General features: G+C 39.1%; 1 protein-coding gene across 3 annotated transcripts in view; it reads right to left on the bottom strand.

The window, feature by feature from the left end:
• The window catches only part of LOC103149276 (pro-neuregulin-2, membrane-bound isoform-like), a 68,181-nt gene that overhangs the window by 8,418 nt on the left and 48,888 nt on the right, over nt 1-10,875 (bottom strand). The window contains exons 6-9 of one of the 3 annotated variants that reach the window (XM_016679806.1): nt 9,514-9,537; nt 9,065-9,088; nt 3,688-3,790; nt 1,654-1,783 (exon numbers count right to left, since the gene is read on the bottom strand). In XM_016679806.1, the coding sequence (XP_016535292.1) occupies nt 1,654-1,783; nt 3,688-3,790; nt 9,065-9,088; nt 9,514-9,537 (281 nt within the window). The remainder of the gene's footprint in view (nt 1-1,653; nt 1,784-3,687; nt 3,791-9,064; nt 9,089-9,513; nt 9,538-10,875) is intronic. The other 2 variants (XM_007568353.2, XM_007568354.2) reach the window with 2 other exon arrangements.

The raw sequence follows: 10,875 nt of genomic DNA, 5'->3' as shown, positions 1-10,875 counted from the left end.
ACCCCAAGAATTTATGTATTTTATTGGAATTTTACATGACGGTCAAACCCAAAGTGCCACATGACTATGAAATAGAAAATTGCTTAGTAGTTAATTTTTTGTTCTTTACAAATAAAGAAAATAAAAGTCAGGCATTAGTTTGGACTCCATCTCCATCCTACATGGATACGTTGCTGGTCTGGCTGCAGTTCCAGCTGTAAGCCTTAGGGTGTTAGGGTCTCCACTAGCTTTACACTGAACATTTCAAACGGCTCAAGCTCGGCCACACTGGTTTCAGACCATCTCTGAAGAGCTCATTTCTAATCTTACTGCAGATTTTTAAACAGATTTCAATGAAGTTGAACCTCTTTTTGCAGCCTGTTAAAGTTTTTTCCCCCATCATCTCCCTGTATTTGGCTTCCCATCAGGACTAATTAGCTTTTCTGCAGATGCTGAAATAAAGCATCCCATAGCATGATGCTACCACCACCATACTGTCTTCATGATTCAGTTTGCTTTCTAGTTAACCTGGGACGCCTTCGCAGAGCAAACTGAAATAAATCGCACACCTTGCCCACTTTGTGTACCAATGTAGCAGTGTCAGGAGGAACCTCGTTCTGGAGGAAAATACATCTTCACACCGCACTTTTCAGATTTTTAGTAATAATACTTTTTAAAAAACCACAAATCACTTTCTGCATACTTCAAAAACGATGCATCACTTCAAGTTGATCCGTTGCATTAAATCTCAAAACAATTCACTGGTGTTAGTGGTTGTAATGTGAAAATTTAAAAAGACAAAGGGATCGAATACCGATGGTATGCACTGTAAAAACACAAAATCTTGACATGTATTTCTAGTGCAAATATCTTAGTACATCTAAGTAAGACAAAACTGACTTACAAGTAACTCTTCAACAAGACACAGGAGCTTGTTTTAAGTCAATTATTCTTTAATATTAATGAAAAACTACCAGTTCCACTGGCAGATAATTTTATTTATAACAAGGCGATATTCACTGATTATTTTCAGTCAAATAATCTGAAAAACTTGTACTTTCTCATCAATATCAAGGAATAATTGACTTAAAATAAGCTCCTATTTTGTTGAAAAGTGACTTCTAAGTTAAATTTGTCTTATTTTAAGTGTCACTAAGGTATTTGCAGTAGAAACTGGACCAGAAATCCTCGGTGAGATTTTGTGTCTGATCATCGGCTTTACGTTTCCGGATCGTTTCCTGGTTTTTTGAATCGGGTTTGTTGCTGATGAATTTCTCGGCCACCTTGCAGATCGCGGCCGTTCGTTTCCACTCACACTCTCCGTCCTCCAACGTTCCGACAGCGTCTTTCTGCCGCAAATGACAAAAATCCCCCTGCCGCCGCTAAATCACACGCCGAGACGTTATTCTGTAATTATGAAACTATTTGCCCGTGAAATCTTCCAGAGTGGCTATTTCCTCTTCATCTCGCCCCCTCCTGACAGACTCTTCCTCTCTTCGACGCTCCCAACACTCCATCATGCTACTTGACCTGTTGCCAGATAACCTAATTAGTTTTGAGATTTTCCGCCGGGTGATTTTTCTTCCTGTCTTTTGTTTCCTGTGTCTAGCTTGTGGTGACCTGATGCATATTTTTTTTAAACTTTTTTTTGTACTTCCCGCTGTGTGGACTCACATCCAGCATGGGGATCTCCTCTGGACCAGGCCCAGGGTGGTTGGGACCATTAGCCAGCACGCGGTTTGGCTGCTCCACGAACTGATTCTGGTTTTGATGTAGGTGACGCTGCATCTGATTCCTCTGCTTCCTGGAGAAAAATAATGTGTAAACATGACAGAAAGCATTAAATTCTTTATTCCCCCCTCCAACCCGACGTCCTTCTCTGTTTTCAAGAATCGTTTTTATTGCTCTCTGTGTTTTTTCTGACACGTCTTGCAAGGGAATAATCAGTTTTTTTCTGGGCAAAGCTGTCATGCTAGAGTATTGTTTTCATCTGAAAATGGAACATGTTCTTGTATTTTTGCTGCACGTTACTGTAAAATGCCGCAAACGTCATTAGTAGCTAAGAAGTTTAAGAAGTCAGTATCTTACCTACAAGTGATGAGAACTTGGTTTCTAGAAACAAAAATGGAGAAGTAAATTTCTGCCCAAAAACCCACCTCTGAATTCTTCCGATTGATTTCAGAAAATTTCTAGTAAAAACTTGGAAGCTCACAAAATTTCCCAAAAGTTGAACATTTTCAATTTTTCAAACTCAAAAGTTTCAAAGTTTTTTCTAGAAAATTTCTGAGCTTTTCTTAGCTTTTTTTTTTTTTTTTACTTTTCAAACTCAGACATTTCCTTGTTTGTTCTAAATTCTTCTGAGATTAATGTCAAAATTTCTGATTTTTTTTCTAGCATATTTTAAACTGTGGGAGCTCAGCAATTCCCTTGTTTTTTTCTTGAAAATTTCTGAGAATAACCTTAAAATTTCAGGGATTGTTTTTGGGTGGAAATTGACTTTTTATTCCATCTACAATGGCCATCATCCGTCTTCGTAATGTTGGCCAAAATACGGAGGAGGTGGGAAAAATAATATAACGGTGTCGGCTTGATCTGCCACCATATTTTTGCTTTTTTACACTTCATTAATTTTGTAAATGGATAGGTACAGCACAGAGTATTTTTTTATTAACCATACTTTTTGCTTTATCTTTAAGTTACAAGTAAACAGGACCACAAAGATTCTTTGTCTTTTACTCAAACACAGACGGAGACACACTTATCCATCATGCTTGGCTAAATAAAGCCAAAGTGTTTGTGAATTAAAAAAGTGATCTGTTATTTTTGCTCAGCCACAAGATATTTTGTTCTGGACAAAAGAAAAAGGAGAAAACAATCAATTCGAAAAAATGTTGTAAACTGTAAACCTTTCTTTTAATAAGGGACTTGGACAAAATCCATTTAATTTATTCTTGATTATTTAGTTTATTAAACAAACCTTGTGCCCAAGTTTGACTGCAACTGGAATACATTAGTTCTCTATTACACTGCAAAAACAGAAAATCTCACCAAATAAATTTCTCCACACCGTAAAAAAAGTCTCTAATTTCTGATATAAAACTGGAAGCTGTGGTTTTTATTTATATGACAAAATTCTGAAAATCACTGAATTTTACTGTATCAATAAGGTAAAATCCGTATTTATACGGTAAAATCCTGGTAACACCAGCTGCCGTAAATTAGAGACTTTTATTTTTACAGTGTAGTTTCAATGTCTATCTTATCACACTTGAAATGAGAAAAACAAACTTAGAAGTAGCTTTTCAGAGAGATAGAGAAGCTTGATTTAAGTCAATAATTCCATAGGATTGATGAAAAAGTTCTTGTTTCATTCACAGATTATAATCTACCAACGGAACTAGAACTTTTTCATCAATATAAAGGAATTATTGCCTTAAAACAAGCTCCCATATCTTGCTGAAGGGTCACTTACAAGTTAGTTTTGTCTTCTTTCAGGTGAACTCAGATATTTACACTGGAATCAGTCACACTTGGTAATATTTAGTGTTTTTTGCAGTGTGGTCATGTTTCTCCTTTCTCTCCCGCCGCATCAGGAACAGAAGCAGCAACTGATCACTGCTGCTTCCTCATACGGGGTAACAGGAGGGCTTACAAAGTCCTTCTCATGTAAGGAGAGAGAGAGCGCTTATCCCTCCTTCAAAGACATACTTGGTTTTACAGTAGGCCACCACACACACGATGCCGACCACTAACAAGGCCACGCAGATGCCTGTGATCGTCAGCACCCGCCTCTGGTAGACCTCCTCTGCCTCTGTGGATGAAAGCACACACACACACACACACACACACACGAGCAGACGCACAAAGTTCACACACACACAAACATTCATGCATTGGACATCACACATGCACACACACGCGCACACACACACACACATAGCGATTGAGCGCTACTCCATTTGTGGTAACGACAGAAGCAGGTTTTCTCACTGTTATTCCTCTCTACATCACATCCCCCCTGAGCTGTCTGAACAACTTGTGCTGCTTCATATTACATGTCTGACACCTGACGGCGCCTGCTGCGATAACCAGCTTCCACAACACACACACTGACTCCCGACGTCTGGGCTACACGACGCCAGCGGGCGTCCTGACAGACTCTCTGACACCTGCACATGACCGCGGTGGATGTGGTGACACACGTGATGCGGGACGGGCGTCTGACTACATGCCTGGACGGATGGGATGAAAAGAACACATATTATCCAGGTAAAAAAAATGTAAATTAAAAATGATACAAATTTGGAGAAAAAAGACAAACACAGTTTGTTAACGCCACAGGAACTGGAGTCTGGACTCTAATTCACCGCAGATGAATTTCACCGCGAAAACGTAAAATATTACCAAGGATTTTTGGTCTAGTTTCTTTGTGCAGACTTCTTGACACACTTTGAAATATGATAAAACTAACTTACAAGTAACTTTTCAGCAAGATATGTGCACTTATTTTAAGTCAGTAATTCCTTTAATATTGATGAATAAGTTCTAGTTCCACTGGTAGATTATTTCACATATAACAATAAATTTCTCTCATGTTATGAGTGACATAATCTACCACTGGAATTAGAACTTATTCATCAATGTTAAAGGAATTATTGACTTAAAACAAGCTCCTTTGTAAAGATGAAAAGTTATTTTTGTCTTATTTGAAGTGTACAATTATATTTGCACTAGAAATTAGACCAAAAATACTTGGTGATTTTTTTTGCAGTGTTAACGTTCATGATGCCGTAGGAGCAGAATATGTTTTCGTTATTATTATGCTCACTAAAAAGGCAACGGTGTGGAAAAAATATGCTAATTTCCTAATGAAATAATAAATGAACACCATATGTGGGTTGTTGCTGTTTTAATGTTAACTAAGTCTTAAAGACGGGATATTTTTGGGTTTTAACTCTTCCCCACCATCACAGTCCTATGAGACCTGCACAATTAATCAGTTAATTACACGATAAACTAAAATAAGCTCCACAAATTTCCACAAGGATTAACATTTCTTGAAGGGCAATTTTGTTCACAGAGGCTTCATAATCCATTTTAGTTACAGTTTTGATTAGGTGTGGTTTTTATTTCCGTTTTGTTTATTGCGTTTTATTTATTTTGGTTGTATGAAATGTCCTCCAGTTCCAGCATGACGTGTTCAAAATTAAAAGTTTATTAGTTTTTGAGAGGGCAAACTTGCTTATGTCGTTAAAAATGGTCTCAAAATGACATTTTGAGACCATTTATTATCGTTTGCTGAAATATTTTCTATGACAATTTATCTGTAATTTTGTTATTATGACAGGCTGCTTGTGTCCACTGTGGCTCTAGGAAGATATGAGTTACTTAGAAACTTGTGTTTTGGACAGATAATGCTTCTTGGCCTGTTTATTTTTATTTACATTTTGCCACATTTGTAAGAAAAATCTCTTGTGATGAGCATGTGGCTTGTGCTCCTCAAAAAAGATACAATAAAATAAAATAAAATAAAATAAAAACTTGTCAAATATTGTCTACAAAAGTAGCTCATTCTGGAGTTTAGTCTTTGATTGCCACATGTTGCAGGATCTCGTCTCGATCTCTCTCCGCATTAGCATATAAATATACATATATATTTTTTTAAAATGTAATTTTTTTTGGCTGTGCAAACTGATTTACTTGTTTTAAATATTTGCTGTTTCTTGGCACAAAAACAGATCTGTTTTTCTGGACAGTTGGGTTAGGGTTAGGGTCATAACATGTTGTTATGCTCAACAAAGTTTACATAATACCACCCCTTTAAGCAGTCTCATTGAATTGCGGTCCTTCTGGACTCCCATATTTTCCAATCGAGTCATTGGTGAGTTTGTTAAAACTTACAAGTTTTTACGTCAAAACATGCTGCGAATATAAGAGCTGGATTCATGTTAAGGCTTCTTTATTTATTTATATAGTCAGTAGATGTAATGCACACTGTGTGTGTTTTTTGGAAGGAATAAGTTTGTGACAACGTTGAAGGCGAGTCCAGCTGCTACTCTGGCGTAACGCTCTGTGTCTGAACAGCAAGCTCAACGACACAATGATGGAGAGAGCGACAAGCAGAGGAGATTATGAGGGGAAGAGGGAGAGACTGGAAGCAAAGATCAAATCAAAGTGAGGAGGAAGGAGGAGGAGGAGAAGAAGAAAACAGGACGGAGGAAGAGGAAAAAGAGGAGGAGGAGGAGGAGGAAGGGGACGGGGCATCAGGAGAGAAACTAATTCCCAGGAAGCAGATAGTGACCTGACTCTGTCCTCTTTTCAGTTAACTGGATTATAGAGGTCCTTTATGTGTTAGTTCTGGTTAGATTACAGTCCCTTAATGCTGGCAGTTTTTTTTAAAACACAGCTGCTAAAATTTCATTTATATGGTGGAAAACTTAGGAAGTTGTTATCTATTATTTGATGATTCAAGAAAAACTTATTGGTCAAAAATCTCTCATGGTTTTTATCACATCACATCCTGCAAAAACTAAAAAATTAAATAAATAAAGGCTCTGGAACAGGACGTAAGTGGGGTCAAGTGAGGACACAAGGAGAGTTTCTAAACAGGGCCTGATCAAGTTGCCTTGTGTGTGTGTGTGTGTGTGTGTGTGTGCGCGCGCGTGCGTCTCGTGGGTTTACTGGAGCAGCAATCTCAACAGCAGTTGTGACTTAGGAGAGGCGAGTTCTCGATTCTGACAGAGAGTCAATCAAGGGCGTAATAATAAGGACGGCCTTTATGTCACCAAGCTGTTTGCCTGCTTTTGGCAAAGCTCAGAGAAAATACTCGCAGCTTGGCGTCTACGGCAGGCTGTTGAGGCCAAAACTGCCAAAACCCAGAGGACGAGGCAGACTCTGAAACTTCCTTTCATTGTTTTTTTTCTGTTTTGGGCGAAAGCTTTAATGTAAAAAAAAACAACTTTGATTCGAATGTTACGTTCACCTCTGTCGCAAAAATGTTCACACCCAACGGACATTTTCACATGCTGTTGCGCTATGATCTCAGCATACTTCATTGTTTGTTTTTACAAGAAAGACTAGTGCTAATGACATTATTGTGAAATGCCATTCATCTTACAAACAAAAATTTGGACTGCTTGTTTGCATTCAGTCCCCTTTTACTCTGATATCCCCAAATAAAACTGAGGGAAACGAATGACTTTCAGAACCTGCTGTGTGTAAAGTGATTTGTTAGAGAGCGTCAGAAAACAAACAGCATCTTTACTGTCAAGCCGACAGGTTGTGGAAAAGTTAAAGCAGCATCAGGATATAAAAGAATATTCAAAGTTCTGAAAATCAATTTTTAGTAATTCAGTTCATTTAAAATTCATATCCACTTTATAGTGGCAATCTGTGGCTATAAAGCCGTAACTACTATGGAACAACCTCATATTATTAGAGTTTTCGTCTGATTTCACAGTTTTTCAACCCATTTTGGACTCTGCTGCAGAGATTTTGGCCCCTACACAGCAGCAGCCGTGAAGGAGGAGAAGCCAGACTGATTCCAGGAGCATAATCTATAGAAAAACCCCGGCTAACAACAGAGGAAAACTAGCACTGCACATCACAGCTGTACATAACTTAGCTCTCATATGGAGCTAAGTTAGGGCCATAAAGTTTGATAGAAAAAATTTGAAACTGGAGAAACGAAACAGAAACTGAAAAAGTCAAAACTTCTTTTCAGATTGAGCTTTTTTTTTCCTTAAAGAAAACCATGCCACTAATTTAGTTCCATACTCTCAGACACTGTAAAACAGTTGAAACTGGTGCAGAGAACACCGTCTCTCATCTTTCAGCCAGAGGTCAAATAAAATGGTTTTTGATCACAGCGTGTTAACATGACAAATGTCAGAACATAACTCCAAAATGAAAACATGAAAGTTGACGCTCCAATCAATTTGTTAGACTAAGTTTGAGCTACTTTGTAGAAAGGAACATGCAAAACATTCAGTTTCCAGATCGTCCTCCCACCACTTCCTGTTGTCTTCTTTTTTGTTTTCGCCAGTAGTAACATCTGGCTGTTGGTCAAATGTGACAAAAAAAAAGGTTTCTATTGCAGTTTTTGTGAAAATACACTGATTTCCATACGATTGGAAAAACATCTCATCCTAGCACCAAACTTTATATTGAAAAAGAAGTTTTGTTTTTTTTTTCCAAAATGTAGATGTTTCCATAGAGAAAATTTATTTTCACAATTTCAAATTGCACAACTTAAAGGTAAATGGAAACGTAGCTAAAGGCGCCCTCAGGACATTTTCAAAGGGGTGGCCAGGCCTGGACAGTAAAATCTTTAGTGTGGCATCGATAAAGAAAAAAGTAAAAATTATATACATACAAATGTTAATCGTGATTAGTTTTTTTTAATTTTAATTTTTTTTTACATTTATTTATTGGATTTTACGTTTACGTCTTTGTTGAAGAAGATGACAGTTTGCCTTTCTATGGCCTGGAGAAGAGTCTCTGGGGTGGCCAACATGTTTCAAGATGGGGCCGTGGCCCCCTTGTCCCCTCTTTGGGGATGCCCCTGTTGCTTCAGCCACATACAGATGTGGCTGAGGCAACATCTGTATGTTGCCTCAGCCACATACATAACAAGCATAACAAACATTGTTTGTTATGCAAACTAAACAATGAAAGGCGTGCATATTTTTCCTTTTCCTGTCATAATTACACTCTATGTTGTGTTGATTTATGACATTACATCCAAATAAAAACATATGGAAGCTTGTTGCTGAAGCATGACAAAATGTAAGAAAGTCCAAAGGGTGTGAACACTTTGTTCTCCTGTCGTTAACGAGTGTCCTTCTGTAAAACGGCAGCTTTCCCAGAGTTGTCAGGTTAAAACGGGCAGAATGGACGCAAGGAAAGGAGGTTAGGTTTCTTCTTCTAATCAGGTTAGTGGGCAGAGGAAAAATAGAGGGACAGGTTGAGAGAGAGAGACCCAGCTGTTGGTTCAGGAGAGAAGATGGTTACAGTAATGTGAGACTGTGAGAGGAACTCGGCAAGCCATTTAAAGCACAATAAAATGAATAATAATGTTCCATACCCATAAATCCATTTTTGAAAAGATCTGCCAGCGCAGAAAGTTGTGGTGGTAAAAAAAACAAAACAAAAAACAAAAAAAGAAAGAGACACATGGTCAGCTGTGAAGTCCACTTTGGAGGCAGATACATTTAAGAAAATTATAATTTCCACATCAGTCGTTTGGACCGACGTATGTACCGTATTAGTAACGGACAGATAAAGCAGCTGGTTGACCCCCCGGAAGTGACGGGGGGTGGCTGGGCGGGAAGGGGAAAAAAAAGAAGAAGAAGAAAGAAAAAAGGCAAACAGAAAATGAGAAGCGAAAGGGAGGAAAATGAACCAGAAGCTGAAGGAAAGAGAAACCAGCAGCAGGCAGGGAGAGGGCATGCAGACACACGGAAAGACTGGAAAAAATAAAATCAAATAAAACAAATAAAAAACGACAGCGAGACAAGAAGCCACATCACTTACTGCTATAGTTAATAGACCTCATTTCTGGAGTGAACGACATCGGACAGAAATACAAAACAAATGAAGAAACAAAAGTAAAAACACAGACGGAAAGGAAGAACAAGAAAACAAAAGATAAAAAAAGCAGTGAGTTATTCTCCAACATAAAAAAAACACACACAAACACAAACGCTACAGTTGATGAGGCTGACACAGCAAATGGGGGGTGAGTGCTGTGACTCGTTTGACTAATGGCAGTCGTGTGCCTCCGTATCGATCGCAGCATACCTCTCTTTGTCCTGCTACTGCTGCTTACAGCTGTTCATAACCCTGCGCATAATTTACAGGGAAAATCATCCCAGAGTTCCCAATTTTGCTGTGTTACTGGGAGGGACGGAGGGAGGGAGGAGCTCAGCCGCTGTAATGGCTGGACCTGAACTGAGAGTGAATCTTCTCCAACACGGAGTAAAAAAACAGAAAAGAAAAGAAATGTCACACAGACAGTTTTTAAGATGCAGACACGGCGTGGCGACTGGGTGTGAGATACACGTCCGGTTAATTCTAACATCTTCTGACATGAAGCCAGTTTCGAATTCTTCCGAATGTTTGAGGGATTTTCATAACAGCAGACCAGGACGGTATGGCATGAAGCTTCTGGAAACACCAGGTCTCATTCCTGGGGTTGCTTGGACAGCAGCATGAAGACAACATGGAAACTCAGGATCAAGCTAGAGCGTAAGCTCCTCGTGTGAGTTTTGCCAACTCTGACTGCGTCTCACTGAAAGCTGTCCCCACAATCGCAGGAAAAGCAACAAAGCACACCCCATTTGCGTCGATGTTATTTAAGGGAGCAGTCCAACATTTTGGGGGAATCCACGTGTCGTCCCAGCGAGTCTGAATGAAACTGAAACAGAACCAGGTGAAGTTCTGAACCTGCTGGTAACATAGTTTTCATTAAGGTCCCCCCCTGTCTACAAAGTACGAGTGTCGCTTATTTTGAACTATACCGGGATGAGGGGTGTGCAATTCACACTGCGTCAGATTTTGTTTCGGTCTTAGCGCTGTCGATCACTCTTGTGTACACACTGCTCAACGTGCTAACTTACCGTTACAGGAAAACTGTTTATCGGTGGCTATGTTAACTAGCCTTAGCATTCATGGCAGCCTCTGATTTGGGGAACTAGCCGTAGCTCAGCAGAGAGGAAGCATTGAAGGTGATTGGCAGCGCTAAGACCCTCCTCCTGACTCTGATTGGTTGTTTGTGACCGAGCTGTGTTTTTCTGAAGATGGCTTCAGGACTACGAGGAGGAGGCAGAGGAGTTCGATCTCATTATCCATCAGGACATAGTGGCAGTTTTAACAAATATGCAAAAATACATTATT

This window comes from Poecilia formosa, unplaced genomic scaffold, assembly GCF_000485575.1.
Source record: "Poecilia formosa unplaced genomic scaffold, Poecilia_formosa-5.1.2 Scaffold221, whole genome shotgun sequence".
NCBI lineage: Eukaryota > Metazoa > Chordata > Actinopteri > Cyprinodontiformes > Poeciliidae > Poecilia > Poecilia formosa.
The sequence above is the reverse complement of the archived record's forward strand: the minus strand, read 5'-3'. Positions and strand labels throughout refer to the sequence as shown.